Source organism: Mobula hypostoma, chromosome 29, assembly GCF_963921235.1.
Source record: "Mobula hypostoma chromosome 29, sMobHyp1.1, whole genome shotgun sequence".
Classification (NCBI taxonomy): domain Eukaryota; kingdom Metazoa; phylum Chordata; class Chondrichthyes; order Myliobatiformes; family Myliobatidae; genus Mobula; species Mobula hypostoma.
In genome coordinates this window covers 15,116,145-15,136,312 of record NC_086125.1, presented here as the reverse complement: position 1 = coordinate 15,136,312, position 20,168 = coordinate 15,116,145, and the positions used below count along the sequence as shown (strand labels likewise).

General features: G+C 42.0%; 1 protein-coding gene across 1 annotated transcript in view; it reads right to left on the bottom strand.

The window, feature by feature from the left end:
- Positions 1–367: 367 nt before the first annotated feature.
- LOC134339304 (hepatic lectin-like) overlaps positions 368–20,168 on the bottom strand; it is a 35,074-nt gene continuing 15,273 nt past the window's right edge. Inside the window, exons 3-6 of the mRNA XM_063035689.1 lie at positions 18,969–19,034; positions 17,136–17,287; positions 11,657–11,766; positions 368–1,607 (exon numbers count right to left, since the gene is read on the bottom strand). Of these exons, the coding sequence (XP_062891759.1) occupies positions 1,472–1,607; positions 11,657–11,766; positions 17,136–17,287; positions 18,969–19,034 (464 nt within the window). The 3' untranslated portion in view covers positions 368–1,471. The remainder of the gene's footprint in view (positions 1,608–11,656; positions 11,767–17,135; positions 17,288–18,968; positions 19,035–20,168) is intronic.

Below are 20,168 nucleotides of genomic sequence, written 5' to 3'. Positions count from 1 at the left end.
TGACCTCATTTACCCCCCAAATGCACAGATATGGAGTGGAAGGAAGAAGCCCTCTCAGGCATTCTCCAAGGGGCTGTCATAGCAGAGGAAGAATGCAAGCAGCTTGGAGAATTGAAGTTAAAGCAGAGAATTGTGAGAAACAGAAGGAATGGGGCAAGGAAACATTGAGTGAACCGTACATTTTCAAAGCCACGACGGAAATAACAGTGGATTACATAATTCCTCGTATTTGGCAGAACATACCGAAAGAGTTGGTGAAGCATATAGGATCTTAGATTTCATAAGTAAACAGTGCTAGCACAATCCCTGCGAAGTCGTCTGTGCCCTCTGAATGCAGACAAGGAAACCACCGATGCCACAACACTCGTAAATTCATATGTACTTTATTCAGGAATAAGTTGTTAGCATTGAGATAGAAGTAATCAACACATTTGACTAGATATTAATCATTAGAAAGTGACAGATCATGAGCATAATCTTGGATGGTAGAACCTGAAAGTAATATTATGTTCAGAAACAGGAATGCTTGGCTTGGAAAAAAGAGCAGTTGGCTTTGTCGACGAATAGAAAGAAGAGGCTTGTGTGGGACTGGCAGACAATAGTAGCATTGGCAACATTCGGATCAATTCCATCCACCTGCCTCACGGAAGTTAGAGCTGGTAGCCCAGCTTTCTAGAATCAGGTTTGGTTCAAATAAATCCCAGTTTAATGGCGGGTATTGACAAGTTGCAGTTACAGAAAACGTCAACGACGGGAATTCAGCGGTTACAGACCCAGACATTAAACTTCAACAAGTTCCGGTAAGTCTTCCGGGATTCAGATGGACAGATGAAAGTGGGCGCAGGGGGGGTTGGGGGAGGAGGTGGGATCTCGGTTTCGCGATAAAAGGGAGAAGGAGACAGGATTTCCCGGCGGTAGCCGAACATTGTATTCGCAATGTCCATATGATTGACTTCGATGGTACAAAGCTATTGTACCGCGCCAATGGCTTTGGGACCGCCTGGTGAATGAAGTCTTGGAAATAAAACCAGAGATAAAGAATTGTAACAAAGACGAAGTTCTCGTTCGTAGGAAGAACTGGAATTCGATTGTAGGCAAGGTGGGACAGCCAAAACCAGCTTGGATGACACTAGTCAATCAGGAGGGACGGTCATCGGTGGTATATATACCACTGGACTAGATAAGCATAGGCATCATTACTGACGAAATGGCAGAGTTTGTTAACGAAAAGGTCTTTTAAAATTGTTTCCTGTACCCGGCTGGAAGCCAGAGAAGAGTTTATCCGTCAAATACACCGTGAAATCACTTGAGGATTTAGCTCTGTTCCAGTGGGGAGCACATGGGTAAAAGAGATCTGGCCACGCACCAACCACGCTAATCCCAGCTCAGAGCTGCTCATCTGGTATACTGGAAAAAAAGGAAGTTTACAAACGCAGTTACCGCCCACAGTATACAGTAGATTGATGGAATGTTAGGCTGCTGGTCTTTCACAGATAGCGAAATGCAGAGAATCGCATGGCCAATCGTGCCACGATCCGTTTTCGCTGACCACGGCACAGTCTTCATCGAATTGTTCATTAACATTGGGTTGATTGTTTGCCCAGAATCTGAGTGTAAAGATGGATGTGGATAAAAAACTGGACAATTCGATAGCTCATTAAAAACCATTGTCTTGCACCGTCAGCCCGCAGTTCCACTGCCGACGGATGGTTACACATCTAGCACCGACAACACTGACCCCATAATTGTCATTCACCACCATATTTGTAGTATCCGTTTTTTGTCCCTGAACATTCATTTAAGTGGCGCTTATCAGCTTATCATTTATATATAGTCGCAGATTACCCCAACCCCACCCAAAATTCCAATAGACACAGGAACACTGGGGATCAGATAGTAAGGTGAAAACCCGACTGCTTTGACGTATTCGTTTTAAGCCACTTCAACTTCTACAGTGTTTTCTAGGTCCTGCTTAGTGCAAAAGAGTTAACAGGGTGGATCGCCGACTCACAGATCAGCCATAGTGGATTTTAAAACCGGAAATCCGCTTGACAGGGTAATTAAACTTCCAGTGGAGGAGCATATAGTAATCAGACACGAGGAATTCGGCAGATGCTGGAAATGCAGCAACACACATCAAAGTTGCTGGTGAACGCAGCAGGACGGGCAGCATCTCCAGGAAGAGGTACAGTCGACGTATCGTGCCGAGACCCTTCGTCAGGACTAACTGAAGGAAGAGTTAGTAAGAGATTTGAAAGTGGGAGGGGGAGGGGCGATCCAAAATGATAGGAGAAGACAGGACGAGGAGGGATGGAGCCAAGAGCTGGACAGTTGATTGGCAAAAGGGATATGAGAGGATCATAGGACAGGAGGCCCAGGGAGAAAGAAAAGGGGAAGAGGAAAAACCCAAAGGATGGGCAAGGGGTATAGTGAGAAAAGGGAGAGAGAGAGAAAGAATGTGTGCATACAAATAAATAATGGATGGGGTACGGGGAGGGGGGAGGTGGGGCATTTGCGCAAGTTTGAGAAGTCAATGTTCATGCCATCAGATTGGAGGCTACCCAGATGGAATATCAGGTGTTGTTCCTCCAACCTGAGTGTGGCTTCATCTTTACAGTAGAGGAGGCCGTGTATATACATATCAGAATGGGAAGGGGACGTGGAATTAAAATGTGTGGCCACTGGGAGATCCTGCTTTCTCTGGCAGACAGAGAATCCTTTGTTTACTCTGTTTACCCCATCCCTTGTTTACCCCACCAACCTCCGGATCCAGCACATTATCCTCCGCAACTTCCTCTACCTTCAACAGGAACCCACCACTAAGCACATCTTTCCCTCTACACCCCTCTACGCTTTCCACAGGGATCGGTCCCTCTGCGACTCCCTGATCCACACGTCCCTCCCCGTGGATCTCCCACCCGGAACTTATCCCTGTAAGCGCAATTGCTACACCTGTCCCTACACCTCCTCTCTTGCCACCATTCAGGGCCCCAAACAGTCCTTCCAAGTGAGGCAACACTTCACTTGTGAGTCTGTTGGGGTCATCTATTGCATCCGGTGCTCCCGGTGCGGCCTCCTCTACATCGGTGAAACCCGACGCAGATTGGGGGACTGCTTCGTCGAGCACCTCCGCTCTGTCCGCCACAACAGACAGGATCTCCCAGTAGCCACCCACTTCAACTCTGCTTTACTCCCATTCAGATATGTCCATACATGGCCTCCTCTACTGCCATGATGAGGCTAAACTCAGGCTGCAGGAGCAACACTTCATTTACCGTTTAGGTAGTCACAAGCCCATTGGTATGAACACAGAATTTTCCAACTTCCGGTAATTCCCTCCCCCTCCTTTCCTCTATCCCTATGTCACTCTACCCCCTCCCACAGCTGCCTATCACCTCCTTCTACTACCCATTGTGTTTTCCCCTATTCCTTCTTTACCTTTCCTGCCGATCTCCTCCCTGCTTCCCCTCTCCCACACTTTTATCTTTCCCCTTACTGGTTTTTCACCTGAACCTACCAGCCTTCTGCTTCACACCTTCCCCCACCTTCTTTATAGGGCCTCTGCCCCTTCACTCTTCAGTCCTGATGAAGGGTTCTGGACGGAAATGTTGACTGATCGTTTTCGACAGATGCTGCCCGACCTGCTGAGTTCCTCCAGCATGTTGTGAGTGTTGCTTTGACCCCAGCATCTGCAGATTATTTTGTGTTAATTGAACGTGGAATGTTTCTTCATGCCAGACAGGATTGTTTGAAATCTCAAAACTGTTGCATACAATATCTAAAGTCTACAGAGAATCGTGCTAGAAACAAACAAAATGACTTCAGAAATATGAGGCTATTAGGCAGAAACTTAGAAGCATAAATTGGGAACCGATGTTCTCAAGGAAATTTAGGGCAGAAATGTGGCAAGTGTTCAGGGGATATTTGCCCGGATTTCTGCATAGGTACGTTCCAATGAGACAAGGAAGGGATGGTAAGGTGTAGGAACTGTGGTGTACAAAGGCTGTCAAAAATCTAGTCAAGACATAAATAGCAGCTTACGAAAGGTTCAAAAAACTAGGATCTAAAAGATTATAAGGCTAGCAGAAATGAGCTTAAGAATAAAATTAGGAGACCCAGAAGGGGCCATGAGAAATCCTTGGGGGACAGAATTGCGGAAAACCCCAAGACATTCGACAAGTATGTGAAGAGCAAGAGGATAAGATCTGAGAGTATAGGACCAAACAATTGTGACAGTGGAAAAGTGTGTATGGAACCGAAGGATATAGCAATGGTACTTAATGAATACTTTGCTTCAGTATTCAATACGGTAAAGGATCTTGAAGATTGTAGGGATGACTTACAGTGGACTGAAAATAATGAGCATAGACATATTGAGGAAAAGTATGTGCTGGAGATTTTGGAAAGCATCAAGTTGGATAGGTCACCGGGGTCGGACAGGATGTGCCCCAGGCAACTGTGGGAGGAAAGGAAAGAGCTTGCTGAGCCTCTGGCGATGATCGATGCATCATAAATGGGGAGGGGAGAGATTCCAGATGATTCGAGGGTTCCAGATGTTGTTCCATTATAAAAGAAAGGGTGTAGGGATATCCCCGGAAATTACAGACCAGTTGGTCTTATTTGAATATTTGGTAAGTTGATGGAAAAGATCATGAGAGGCAGGACTTATGAACATTTGGAGAGGAATACTATGATCAGGAATAGGCATCATGATTTTGTCAAAGGCATGTGGTGCCTTACGACACTGATTGAAATTTTTGAGGATGTGACTAAACACACTGATGAAGGTAGAACGTTAGATGTAGTGTATATGGATTTCAGCAAGGCATTTTATGAGGTACCCCATGCAAGGCTCATTGAGAAAGTAAGTAGGCATAGGATCCAATGGGGCATTGCTTTGTAGATCCAGAACTGGCTTGCCCACAGAAAGCAAACAGTGGCTCTGAATGGGCCATATTCTGCATGGAGGTCAGTGACCAGTAGTGTGCCTCAGGTATTTGTTCTGGGACCACCACTCTTCGTGATTTTTATAAATGTCCTGGATGAGGAAGTAGAGAGATCAGTTAGTAAATTTGCTGAAGGTAGGGGATGTTGTGGAGGGCTATCAGAGTTTTCAGCGGGACATCGTTCGATGCAAAACTGTGCTGAGAAGTGGGAGATAGAGTTCAACCCAGGTAAGGGTGAAGTGGTTCATTTTGGTAGATCAATTTTCTGGTAGTATTAATGGTAAGACTCTTGGCAGTGTAAAGGATCAGAGGGATCTTGGGGTCCGAGTCCATAGGACACTCAAAGCTGCTGCACAAGTTAACTCTGTGGTAAGAAGGCATACGGTGCATTGGCCTTCAGCAAATGTGGGATTGAGTTTATGAGTCGAGAGGTAATAAAGGACCCTGGTCAGACCCCACTTGGAGTACTGTGCTGAGTTCTGGTCGTCTTACTGCAGAAAGGATATTTGAAACCATATAAAGCGTGCAGAGCAGATTTACAAGGATGTTTCCTGGATTAGGAAATATGCTTTATGAGAATAGGTTGAGTGAACTCGGCCTTTTCTCCTTGGAGCAACGGAGGATGAGAACTGACCTGATAGATATGTATAAGATGATGAAAGGCATTGACCGTGTGGATAGTCAGATGCTTTTTTCCCAGGGCTCAAATGACTAACACGAGAGGGCACAATTTTAAGGTCCTTGGAGGTAGGTACAGAGGAAATGTCAGGGGTAAGTTTTTTACGCAGAGTGGTGAGTGCATGGAATGGGCTGCCGGCGAAGGTGTTGAGGAGACTCCTGGATGGGTACATGCACCTTAGAAAAATAGAGGGCTCTGGATAATCCTTGGTAAATACTAAGGTAAGGACATACTCGGCAGAGCTTTGTGGGCCTAAGGGCCTGTATTGTGTTGTAGGCTTTCTATGTTTCTATGTTTCTAAAAATATGCATCCAGTTCTGTGGGAGAAAATGCCCTCTTAACGGGAGAGATCACAGGAGAAATGATAGATAATTTCAAGCTGACAGGGAAGCAACAACACTCAAATAGCCATGTGTTACAATATTGGTGTGCACAATACAAAGTGTGAGCGCACAACATAAAAACAAAAGAGAGTGCATACAAGGCAACCAGAGCTATTGGGAAGATAGAGGATTGGGAAGCTTTTAAAAATTTGCAGAAGGAAACTAAGAAGGTCATTAAGCGTGAAAGATCTACTATAAAAGGAAGATGACGACAAATATGAAAGGAGATACTAAAAGTTGTTTTAAGTATATTAAGGGTAAAAGAGGGTCGAGAGTAGATATAGGACTAATACAAAATAACGCTGGAGATACTGTAATAACAGATGCAGAAAAAGCAGAATCACATTGGAAGACGTTGGAAGTACACCAGACATACAAGAGTTTCAGGGAAGTGAAGTTTGTGCAGTGAAAATTATGTCTGAGCAGGTGCTCAGGAAGATTAATGGTCTGACGGTGGATTAATCCCCTGGACCTGATGCAATCCACCCTCTGGTTCTGGAGGAAGTAACTGAAGAGATTGCGGAGGTATTAACGATGGTCTTTCAAGAGTTGATAGATTGTGGCTTTGCATCGGATGACTGGAAAATTGCAAATGTTACACCACTATTTAAGAGGGGTAGCAGGCAGCAGCAAGGAAATGTTAGACCTGTTAGCCTGACATCAGTGGTTGGGAAGTCGTTGGAATCGATTGTTAGGGATGACATTACGAAGTATTTTGACGTACGTCCCAAGATAGGCCAAAGCCAGCATAGTTTCCTGAAAAGAAAATCCTGCCTGACAAACCTACTGCAAATCTTTGAGGAAATTTCAAGCAGGTAGACAAAGGAAATGCAGTAGATGTGGTGTAATTGGATTTTTAGAAGGCCTTTGGCAAGATGCCGCACGTGAGGCTGCTTAGGGAAGTTAGCAGCTTGGTTGGAGCATTGGCTGGTCGGCATAATACAGAGAGTGGGAATAAAGGGATCCTATTCTGGTGGCTGCCAGTTTCCAGTGGACTTCCGCAGTGGTTGGTGCTTGGACCGCTGCTTTTTACGATGTATGTCAATGATTTGGACTATATTATTAATGGATTTGCGGCTAAATTTGCCAATGATAAAAAGATACGTGCAGGAGCGGGCAGTGTAGAGAAAACTGACAGCCTGCAGAGGGACTTAGATAGTTCAGGGAAATGGGCAAAAAAGTGTCAAGTTAAATAGAATGTTGGAAAGTGTATGGCCATGCACTTTGGTGGAAGAAATAAACAGGCAGACTATTACTTAATGGGGAGAGAATTAAAATTGCAGAGATGCAAAGGGACTTTGGAGTCTTTGTGCAAAATACCATAAAGGTTAACCTCCAGGTTGAATCAGTGGTGAAGGAAGCGAATGCAATCACAAGATCACAAAACAAAGCAGCAAAAATAGGCCATTCGGCCCATTGAGTCTTCTCCGCCACTCCACCATGAGCCTAACTATTCTCCCATCTAGTTTCAAATTTCCGGCTTTTTTCCCTTATCCCTTGATACCCTGAATAATTAGATAGCCATCAATCTCTTCCTTAAACAACCTTAATGATCGGGCCTCCGCAGCTGTATGTGGCAACGAATTCCATAATCCACGACCCTCTGACTAAAAAAAAAATACTCCTCATCTCTGTTTTAATGGGTACCCCTTAATTCTAAGACTGTGGCCTCTTGTCCTGGACTCACCTCCTAAGGGAAACAGACTTTCAACATCTACTCTGTTCAACCCTTTCAACATCCGAAATGTTTCTATGAGATTCCCTCTCATTCTTCTACACTCTAATGAATACAGTCCAAGAGCCGACAAACGCTCCTCATATGTTAGACATGGCATTCCAGGAATCATCCTCGTAAATCTTCTCTGAACTCTCTCCAACATCAGTACATCCCTTCTAAGATAGGGGACCCAAAACTGCACACAGTAATCCAAATGAGGTCTTACCAGTGCCCCACTGAGCCTCATCAACACCTCCTTACTCTTATACACCATTCCTCTTCAAATGAATGCCAACATAGCATTTGTTTTCCTTACTGCCGATCCAACTGGGTGGTTAACATGTAGGGTATCCTGCAGGAGGACCCCCAAGTCCCTTTGCTCTTCCGATTTTTGAATTTTCTCCCCATCTGAATAATAATCCGCCCGATTATTTCTTCTTCCAAAATGTACAACCGTACATTTCTCAACATTGTATCTCATCTGCCTTTTCTTTGCTCACTCTCCTAAACTGACCAAGTCTCTCTACAACCTTTCCGTTTCTTCGAAACTTCCTGCTCCTCCACCTATCCTGGTGTCATCCGCAAATTTAGCCACAAAATCATTTAATCCATCATCTAAATCATCGATATACATTGTAAACAGAAGCGGTTCCAACACCGACCCCTGCGGAGTGCCAGTAGTAACCGGCAACCAATCAGAATAGGATCCCTTTATTCCCACCCTTTGCTTTCTGCCTATCATCCAATGCTCCACCCATTCCAATATCTTTCCTGTAATTCCATGGGCTCTAATCTTATTAAGCAGCCTCTTGCGCGGCTTATCGAAGGCCTCTTGAAAATCCAAATAAACAACATCCACAGCCTCTCCCTTGTCAATCTTCTTTGAGATGACCTCAAAAAATCCCAACAGGATGTTGAGGCAGGAACTTCCCTTCATGAAACTATGCTGGCTTGGGCCTATCCTGCCATGCACCTCGAGGTATTTCATAACCGCGTCGTGGAGGATCGACTCCAATAACTTTCCAACTACCGATGTCAGACTAATAGGTCTGTAATTTTCTTTTTGCTGCCCCCTCCTTTCCTAAACAGGGGAACTACATTTGCGACCTTCCAGTCGTCCAGAACCATGGCAGAGTCTATTGATTTCTGGAAGATCATTTCCAATGCCTCCACAATCTCCGAAGCCATGGGTGCACCTCATCCGGTCCGGGAGACTTATCTATTCTTCATCCATTTAGCTTCCCAACCACTTTCTCTCAATAATCTTGACTGTACCTAATTTTATTCCATGAGATCTCTGGCTATCGGGTATGTTGCTACTGACTTCCACTGTGAAGACTGATGCAAAGTACTCATTTAGTTTCTCTGCCATCTCATTATTACCCATTATAATTTGTCCAGATCATTTTCAATCGGTCCGATGTCTACCCCGTCACTCTTTTACTCTTCACATATTTAAAAAAACTCAGTATCAATTTTTTGTTAATTGCCAACTTCCTTTCATAATTCATCTTTTCTTTCCTAATTACGATCCTAGTTTCCTTCTGTAAGTTTTTAAAAGTCATCCAGTCCTCAGTTTTTCCCACTATTTTTTGCTTCCTGATACGTCGTCTCTTTTGCTTTTATTTTAGCCTTAACCTCTCTCATTAGCCACTTTTGTGCCATTTTTCCATTCATAATTTTCTTTTTGTTGGAATATATTTTTCCAGCACTTTCCTTATTTCTTGTATGAATTTCATCCAATTCTGCTCTACAGTCCCTCCATCTAGCTTACTTTTCCAATCGACTTGGGCCAGTTCCTCTCTCATACCACTCTAATTTCCTTTCTTCCACTGAAATATCAATATACCGAATACCAGCTTCTCCTTTTCAAATTTGATACTGAACTCAATCATATTAGGATCACTACTTCCAAGAAGTTCCATTGCCTCCAGCTCCCTAATCGCCTCAGGTTCATTACACAGCACCCAATCCAAAACAACCGATCCCCTGGTGGGTTTATGGACAAGCTGCTCCAAAAAGCCATCCCTTAAGCATTTTACAAACTCCTTCTCCTGAGAACCAGTACCTTCCTGACTTTCTCAATCCACTTTCATATTAAAATCCCCCTGAATTATCTTGACATTTTCCTTCTGACATGCTTTTTCTATTTCCAGCTGTACCTTGTAGTCCACATTGTTGGCATTCATTTCTAGAGCTATAGAATATAAGAGCAGGGATGTGGAGCTGAGGCTCTATAGGGCACTCATGAGACCACACTTGTAGAGTATTGTGTGCAGTTTTGGGCTACTTATTTCAGAATGTATAAGCAGACATTGGAGAACGTTCAGAAAAGATTCATAAGAATGATTCCAAGAATGAAAACTTTACCCTTTGAGGAACGTCTGGCAACTCTTGTCCTGTATTCCCTGGAATTCAGGGAAATGAGAGGGAATCTCATAGAAACACTTCGAATGTTTGCCAACATTTTAGTAAATCTCCTCTGTACTCTATCAATTTTATTGACATCTTTCCGATAATTCGGTGACCAGAAACCTCATCTTCAGTTCCACTTGACCCGGTAAATTTTTATAAGTGACGATATCTTGCTCAAGCAATGCAAAGATGCTGCTTGAGCAAGATATTGTCACTTATAAAAATTTACCGGGTCAAGTGGAACTGAAGACAAGATTTCTGGTCACCGAATTATAGGAAAGATGTCAATAAAATTGAGAGAGTACAGAGGAGATTTACTAAAATGTTGGCAACACATCAAAGTTGCTGGTGAACGCAGCAAGTCAGGCAGCATCTCTAGGAAGAGGTACAGTCGACGTTTCAGGCCGAGACCCTTCGTCAGGACTAACTGAAGAAAAAGCTAGTAAGAGATTTAAAAATGGGAGGGGGAGGGGGAGGTCCAAAGTGATAGGAGAAGACAGGAGGGGGAGGGATGGAACGAAGAGCTGGACAGGTGATTGGCAAAAGGGATATGAGGGGTTCATGGGACAGGAGGCCCAGGGAGAAGGAAAAGAGGGAGGTGGGGGGAACCCAGAAGATGGGCAAGGGGTATAGGCAGAGGGACAGAGGGAGAAAAAGGAGAGTGAGAGAAAGAATGTGTGTATATAAATAACGGATGGGGTACGAGGAGGAGGTGGGGCATTAGCGGAAGTTAGAGAAGTGATCTGAACTAGGTGAGACTAGGTGAGGGTAAGAGTTCGGCATGGAATAGAAGGGCCGAGATGTGCTGTTTCCGTGATGTAATTGTTATATAGTTATATGGTTAATGTTACAAGGCCTTAAGAGATTACATATGGCCAAGTTATTTCCCATTGTAAGGGCGTCCAGGACAAGAGGGCACGACTTCAGGATTGAGGGATGTCCATTTAGAAATGACATGCGGAGAAATTACATTAGTCAGAGGGTGCTAAATCTGTGGAATTCGTTGGCACGAGCGGCTGTGAAAACCAAGTCGTTGGGTGTACTTAAGGCAGAGATAGTTAGGTTCTTGATTAGCCAGGGCATGAAAGGGTATGGGGTGAAGTCACGGGAGTGGCAATGACCGGAAGAATTGGATTAGCCCATGATTGATTGGCGGAGTATCCTTAGTGGACCGAGTGCCCTACCTCTGCTCCTATATCTTATGGTCTAACATATCTAATATTGAAGTAGATAGGGTATCACAGCAGAAGACCACAAACATACACTCAGTGGCCAGTTTATCAGGTGCAGGTGCTGCTTAATAAAGTGACCACTGAGTGTATGTCAGCAAGAGAGGGAAAGGGTATAAAAAGAATGTGTCCATGAAAGGAAAAGGGAAATGACTTGAAACTGCGAGCTGGGGCAGAGGTCAGCATTATTCACACTGCACAAAATTCCGTAATAAATGGGGATAATAGCATACTTCAGGAGACTGCCGGTGAAGGTTTTTCACCGTGCGAGGTAAAATGGTACTTACTTGACATTGGATGCATAATCAGTGCCATCTACCCAGCGCCATTTCCCTTCTTCGATGATGTCATAGAGTCCAATCCAAGAGTCATGATTCACATTCAGCCGGATATATCCCTGCAAATAGATAGCAACTATTGAGCATTTACTGAAGAAGAATACACTCTGTGTGTTTCTACGAATTGCTGCAACAGCCAGCTGGTCCAAGTTTTGAGGCATAGTTGTGAACATTGAGATCATTGTCTTCGAGTGTCAGCAAGACTGTCGGATTGTGCCCGAAGATAAATCAATATCCTTGCAACAAATTTAAGTCTGGACCTTAAGGGAGATGGCAAAGTTATTCCAAACCACACATCCAGTTTTTTTACCAATCATGATTATTGGGGTTATCATTGAGCAGTGATCGATGATCAGGCAATTCTCTGAATACGTTTACGCCTATTTTCTCCCTATCTGTGGAAAGAGCTTGGAGGCATCCTTTCCCCGACCCCAGCCTACCAGGCTGAATTGCCGACTGCGGAAACCTGCAGCATCAGACTACAGATGAAGAGTGGGACATGGGTGGTACGGGGAGGCGGATATCAGAAGCAATCGGAATTAGACACTGCAAGATTACAGGCAGTGTGATTTTTTTCATTTTTCTGGGACATGGAAGACCTGATGGAGAGGAAATTTATACTATAGGTATGGGCCATAGCGAGGAATCTCGCTAAGCTCCAGTCTTGGCTTGGAAACTTCACCAAGACAGATGAATCACAGAGAAATGTCCAATGTTTGTCTCCAAGCAAACTGCAGCTTTGCTTTTGCATTCTTCATTCTCGTGGATTTAAAACGAAAGTCCGATGATGCATATTTGCCAAAGAAGATCCGGATTCCACAGTATGTTCCCTCTGCAACATCAAAACAATATTCCCCTCATTCACTGTAATATCGGAAAGAACCGCATGTGTGTTCGGGGCTGCTTTGCCTGTCTAGATTTAGGTTACTATGACGTTCTTTCTCATTTCCCAGTCACGAGATCAATCGAGGATTCTGCTGTTCAGCTCTGTTTCATCTCACAATTTTCTGCTCACTGCAGTGTTTCAGATACCATTCAAACACCTGCAGATTTAATTACGGGAAACTTTATCTGCTTTTCCTCTGGCCCACAGGAGCAAAACTTAGTGTGGGGATTAGTGTGGGTGGTATAAGAGGGAAATGGGTCATGTGCAGCATTATCAAAGTACATAGGTGTCAGCAGATATGACCCGGAGAATCAACTTCTTCTGGACATTCACAGTAAATCGAAGAAATTTAATCAAATCAATGAATGACTGCCCACAACAGAATGGACAAAGAATCAATATGCAAAAGACAACAAAATGTGAAAATATAAAAATAAAAATATTATTATTGTTTTTATTTTTTGTCAGCTCAAGCTGGTAAAACTTGGGGTATGGACATAGTCAAGCACGTTCATGTGTCAATTGCTAGGATCTTATGGACTATCCTAGTGTTGGTTAGTTTGCCGACTTTCTGAAGATTTACATAGGTATTGCAGTGTAGTTCTAATTTTTTTGCGCTATTGTGCAGTGAGCTTGGGATGGTACCATTGGTGTATATTACTATTGGGACAATGTATACCGTGTTTATATTCCAAAGTCTTTCAGTTCCTTCTTTTAATTCAGCACATTTCTGGTGTTTTCACTTATTGATTTCTGTACGTAATGTGTATTTGGAATGGCTATATCTATAAAATAAGCTGTTCTTGCTTGCTTATCCAGTATTATTATATCCGGACGGTTATTATGGATTGCCTTTTCTATAGTAACGGATCAGTCATAATATACTTTGTGGTATTCTGACTCTAAAACTGGATCTCAGGTGCATCTATGGTGAGGTGTGATTCCTTTTATGAGTTTATATTTTGAGGCAAGATTTTGATAAATGATGTTTGCCACTTGATTGTGCCTATGTAAGTAATCAGATTGTGTTAAACCGCTGCAGGATCCGGTAATGTGCTGAATTGTTTCTGATATTTCTTGGCATTTTCTACATCTACCATCTTGAATTTATTGGTCTTTTATCAAAAGTGTTTGATTTTGTGTGTGTGTGTGTGTGTGTGTGTGTGTGTGTGTGTTTGTGGTAACCTCCAGGCTCTGTATTGCCACAAGAAACCCTTTTGTTTTGGGTAGAAGTCTCCAACTCTGAGCCAAGCACTTGAAACTTCCTTGTTGACATCGAGGTGGCTCAGACTGTGGGGATATCATTCATGGAGGATCATGCTCTTCCAATGGTTAACTTTTTTTTCAATAGTGATAATGTCTTCATTTTCCTTGGTTGTGCTCTCACTTAAGTTTGGTGGTGTATCGTTCTTATCAGGACCCTATGTGCTTGGGTGGCGACCTGATTCCTGTTTTAATTACAAAAGTATATCCTTAGAAATTCTGTCTGACGGTTGTGTAGATTTTAATATGTTATTCCTCTTCTCCAGTCTGGCCTAGGTAATGTTAATCTAAACATATTCCAATGTACAAACGTACATAATATTTTCTGAACTTCGTCATTTCAGTTCTTATTTTTCTTTGTTGATTTTACAGATTGGTTTCAGACCAAGGTACAAGCCAAAAATAATACATTAATAGAGACAGGCAACACCCACAAAATGCAGGTGGAACGCAGCAGGACAGGCAGCATCTATAGGAAAAACAGTCAGCCCACTGCGCTTGTGTGTGTTGCTTGAATTTCCAGCATGTGCAGATTTCCTCATGTTTACATTAATATAGATATAGCGAAAGTGTTTGTTGCCTTGGCTATATTTTTACTGTAGTATTCTGCTTGGCATATTTATTTAAAGCCTTGAAGTAAATTCTGTCAAAGGATTTTCCTTTATCACACTGATATCTATTTTCTTCCCTTGTTATATGCCTGATAATTACGCTTCATGTTCATCAATTAGTTGTATTCTATCATGCTACTCTGTTTTTATTCTATTAAATTATCGCATCTTTCGTTATGTTTATTGTTCTAAATTTATTGAGTCCATTATTATTATTATTATTATCATCATCAACATCATCATCACCATATTTTTTCATCAGCTCATGCTGGTAAAATCTGAGATACGGGCATAGCCAAGCACATCATTTCTCATTTGTTAGGAACGTTCGGACTGTTCTAGTGGTATTTAGTATTGTGGCTTCCTGAAGATTTTCATAGATATTACTGTGAAGACATTATAGTTTAATGCTGCTCTCTACTGCCTTTGGGATGACACCACCTGTAGATATTACTATCAGGAGAATGTGTATCTTGCTTATCCTCTAAAGACTTACAATTTTCTCTTAATTCAACATATTTCTCATGTCTTATATGTTGATTTCTGTATGTTATATGTGTTTGGAATCTATTAAATAATTTGTTCATGCTTGTTTATACAGTAGTATTAGATCCAGACGGCAATTCTGGATTGATCGGTCAAAACGTAACTTGTGGTATTCTGACTCTATTTCCAGCCTCTCTAGGCATTTTCTGCATTTATCATCTTAACATTGTTGGATTTTTACTATGTATTTCGATAATTCATTGTACTAACCACCAAGTCCTGTATTGTAATTTTAAATAATTATTTTCTGATGAGTAGAAGTACAGGACACCAGACTTAACTGAGAGCACAACCCAGAAAAAATGAAGAAATTATTGCTAAAGAAGAAAAAGTTAACCAATAGAAGAGCAGGACCCTCCGAGGATAATATCTCCAGGATCTGAATAGACTTGACGTCGACAAGATATGTCGAACTACTGGGTTTGAGTTGGAGACGTCGTCCTAGAAACAGAGAGATTCCTTATGGTATTACAGGATCAGGCAGTTAACCCAAAAGATTATCAAAATACACCAACAAATTAAAAACGATAAACCCAGCAAATCACAGTGGCCTGTAATAGCCAAATTCAATCTGATTAGTTACGCAAGCACAATTGATGGGCAAACTTCAATCACCAAAATCTTGATTTGAAGTACAGACTCATAGAAGACACTATACCTTAATATAAATACTACAAATACTAGCCTGGTTGTGTTTTAGAGTTAGAGTTTAACAAATGAAATTACTACTGATTACATAATAAACAAGCAAATATAACTTTCTCAATACACTAAGCTATTCCAAACAAATGTAACATACAGAAATCAACATGTGAAAAACACCAGCATGATGCTTAATTAAAAGAAGATAACTGGGATATAAATATTACTGTTGCCCCAAAAGTAATATCTACAATTGATATCGTTACAAACTCACTATATAATAGTATTAAATAATTAGGCCTACAAGGCAATGTAAATATTTATGTAATTCTCAGAAAAGCAAAAATACTGAGCAGAAATATAATAATTCGAAGTTCCGAGCAATTGAGAGATGTCTGTGCTTGGCTATGCCATCAGTTTTACCAGATTGAGCAGAGAAAAAGTAAAATTAACAATAATAGTAAATAAGCAATAAGTATCGAAAACATGAGGTGCAGATCCCTTGAAAATCAGTCCACAGGTTTTGACAATAGTTCGGTGGTTGTTCAAATCAGGTTCTGTGAAGTTATACCCTCTGGTTAAAGAAACTGAATCAGGGGTGATAGCTATTTCTGAAGCTGGTGATGTGGGTCTTTAGGCTCTTGTACATTCTTTCCGATGGCAGCAGCGAGCACTGACCGAGAATTTTTGATGACCTCTGCCTGCGAATAATTTTCAGTTAATCCAACTGGAATAATGGTTACTGCCTTTGTAACTCTCAGTTATATTGACTCGTATATGTCTAGGGGAAATCCCACCCAGCACCTGCCTCAACGCTTCCCATGGAGTCGGTTACCGCCCGAATCAATCCCAAACATCAATCATCAGCCAGCACACCCAGTACGTTTTACCAAGTACACTTCATAGATATTACTAAGTCTATGACATTAATATAAATTTGATACAGACAAGGATATAATGAAAAAAGGCGCCAAGACTTATCAAAGTCCAAGTTCTTCGTGCGCAACCGTTGGAGCTCAATCGATTCCGGACGACCACCCGGATCCTGTCGACTCACGGCTCGGGACCACCCAAAATGATTGACCAGAGCCTCTCTGCACGTCCGCCGTCCTCCTCATCTCTCCTCTGACTCCCCGCCAAAAACCCCGTCCACAGTCATATCACAGTTCACAGTATTATCATCCGAAAAAAACATCACATGAACACCCATTGGCTAAAAGCACCCTGCTATCTGTAATAACCCAAGCAAATGTCTAGCTAGAGACTCTCTCAGCATTTAACATAACAAAGAAGCATTCCCAAGTATAACATAACAAAGAACCCATTTTAAAGTTAACATACAAAAAAGACCCCATACACCTTAATACATCATCAGTATCAGTATCAGTGAGACTTTGTTCAGAGTAACGTAGGTTTAATGAGAATGAAGAATGGCATTCCCTAAATATGGTAGAAATAGAACTTATGTAATGGCTCCTACCTGCTCTTCTCGATTGTTAATGACCACGAGTTTGGAGTTCATTGACTCACAGAGTTGCTCCGCTTCTTTCCAAAGGTATGGAGTTGACGAAAAATAATACTCACTTTCTTTGAAGGGTCGCCATATGTTTAACGACTGGGCAGGATCTATACCTATGAAGGTATTGAAATAGAAATAAGGAACAATTTGGGCACCGCAAACGCTTGGGTATGTCACTACCCACGTTTTCACATGCATTTCTTTTTGTTCAAACATCGATGCCATATCATGTTGAAGATTTCATCTATAGCGTGTTGCAAACCTTGTAGGAGCCACGCCACTTTCCACCTCTGGTGTCGGCCACATCTGGAAGAAATTTCTGCACTCGCTAAATACATCATGCAGCTCAGGACTTTGTTACTGTTCTATGGACAACATTCTCGCCTATAATTAAACACTCAATGAACACTCCATGACCTGGTTCTATGACAAAAGTTCTCTCTAACAGAGAGGGTCAAGAAGATTTTAAGTCCTTCCTCCAATTACCCTCCATCACAAAGTTCGACTGCTTGAGCAGAGACACATCTGTCGCCCCAGCTACTGCTGGAGGCTAAATCATTTATAATATTCTCTCTACTACTGGCTTCCATGCGACAAGCCCATTCGTTAACCCTTCCTCGACCAAACCGCCCACTATTCAGCCTTGGTAATGTAAAGACCCCAGGCAAATGAGACTCGTGTAACTGAAGCGATCTGCGAGCAATCTGAATAGACCCCAGAACTGCTGCGTTGTTGGTCCCCGAACTGTGCCCTCTTCTGCCTTTGAACCCTGCTACTAAAATCCGTAGCAGTGGTTCCATAACCATGGAATGAGTAGAAAACCGATACCTACTGGGCCTCATGTCAGCTCTTTGTAACTTTGAAATCAGGAGGGAATTAAATCTGTGAAAGTCTGCTTGGCCCCATGATTGTTTTCTTCACCATGACAAATACAAATAGAATTAGTTCTCAGGTATCGGTTTAACTCAATGGATTTGAACGGATAAAACAATAAAACTATAATATACACGAGCAGAATTGGGTCACTCGGCTCATCGAGTCTGCTCCGCCATCCCACCATGGCTGACTTATTATACCTCTCAATGCCCTTCTTCTACCTTCTACCTGTAACCTTTGACACCCTGACTAACCAACGGCTTATCACCTTCTGATTTAAATATTCCAAATGATTTGACCTCCTCAGCAGTCCGTCGCAATGAATTCCATAGACTCATCACGACCTGGCATAAAAAAACCGTCTCTGTTCCAAAAGTACACCCCTCTTTTCTGGAGCTGTGCGCTCTAGTCCTAGACTCATCCACAATAGCAAACATCCGCTCCACATCCACTCTTACCAGACTTGTCAATATTTGATAGGTTTCAAATAGATCCCCTTTATTCTTCTGTGCATCAGTGCGTACAGGCCCAGAACCATCACATGCAGTTCATACAGTAAACGTACCAAAGATTTTCGCAAATTATTCTACAATAAATCTCTCATTCACAGAGAGACAAAAGAGCGGCGATGGGATTGCATCGAATCAGTGGACCGGGCTGTGTTCAGGAACCTTTTCCTTCTGTAGTAGCAGCTATACTGACTACTTCACCACCATCCCACGCTCAATATTCCCCTCTCCCGGGGCAGCTGAAATACTTCGGCCATTTGGGCGTAGAGAAGAGAGAAGATGTTTGCTTTTTAGTTAAACCAAGCACCATTAAATGTCAGAACACAAAATAAATTAGCTGGGCGGAATTAGCAATCCCCAGTTTTTAATGAACAACTACAGATGAAAGTACTCAGGTTATTTAACTTACTATCTTTCCGTTGAGAAACTTCACCCTGCAGTTTGGTAAGTGAGCCATTTGTCATTTGAGAGTTTTCTATTACAGAAAGAGAAGCAAAACGTTAGAACAAATTTCAGATATTCATTATGTTGCTTTTTTCACAAATCCCGGGATTTTCGCACTTCATATGCCTTCCATTCCTAGCACAATGATGGCTAAGTAGGGGAATTTTATGACTTTTTATTATACTGGAGAAAGAAAACATGAATAGTTTAAATCCAAGTTGGATTCTGAAAGGAGCGACTTCGAATTTGGGAGCAGGCTGGCACTGATTGCAAAGCAACTGAATCCAGAAGCTACTAATTTAGAGAAAGAGTTTCAACGCTGACACCGTATCTGTAAGTTTCAATTCAAAATTTCAAATAATCTAGAACAAAGCAAGTAGCAGTAATGATGAAAAACTAAACGACTTGTTGAAAATGTATTATGTATTGATTTCCTCAGTATGGCGAGACATGACCATTTCTTGATCTTATTCTTTTTGGAAATCAAGACGACCCATTGAAAGTGTAGTTGGACATGCCTAATCAATGCCCCGGCTTCCCGACAATCAGTATTCTGCTCAGGGCTACATACATCATTTCTCTCCGAACATTACACACTGTTTTAATTAAATTCGATTCGATTAGATTAGATTCAACTTTATTTTCATTGTGCCGAGTACAGATACAAAAGCAATGTAAAGCAATTAGCATCTCACCAGAAATGCAAAGAATGGTGTTATTTACAAAATAACTGCGAATAAAAAATATGTGCTACAGCACACAGATATAAAAGTACTGAGACACTACTTGAACGACTTTTTGTATCAAACCAAATATGCAATTATGAAAGAGACCATTACTCATTACCAACACAAGAAATTCTTTGAGTTGCCATATTGTGCATTCCAACGACATTAGTAGTGTCTGCATTCTGCGAACAGATGTGTAGAGTCAGTATGCAGAAAGATGAAAGAGAAAATTTACAAGTGCTGGAAATACAAGCAACACACACAAAATGGTCGAGGAACTCAGTTGGCCGAGTTCCTCAGACTGGCACGTCAACTGTATTCTTTTCCATATATGTTGCCTGGCTTGCTGAATTCCTCCGGAATTTTGTGTGTGATGTAGAAAGGTAAGTTTGATTCGCAGGTTGAGTTTCTAAATTGGTGAAAAGCCGATTCTGATG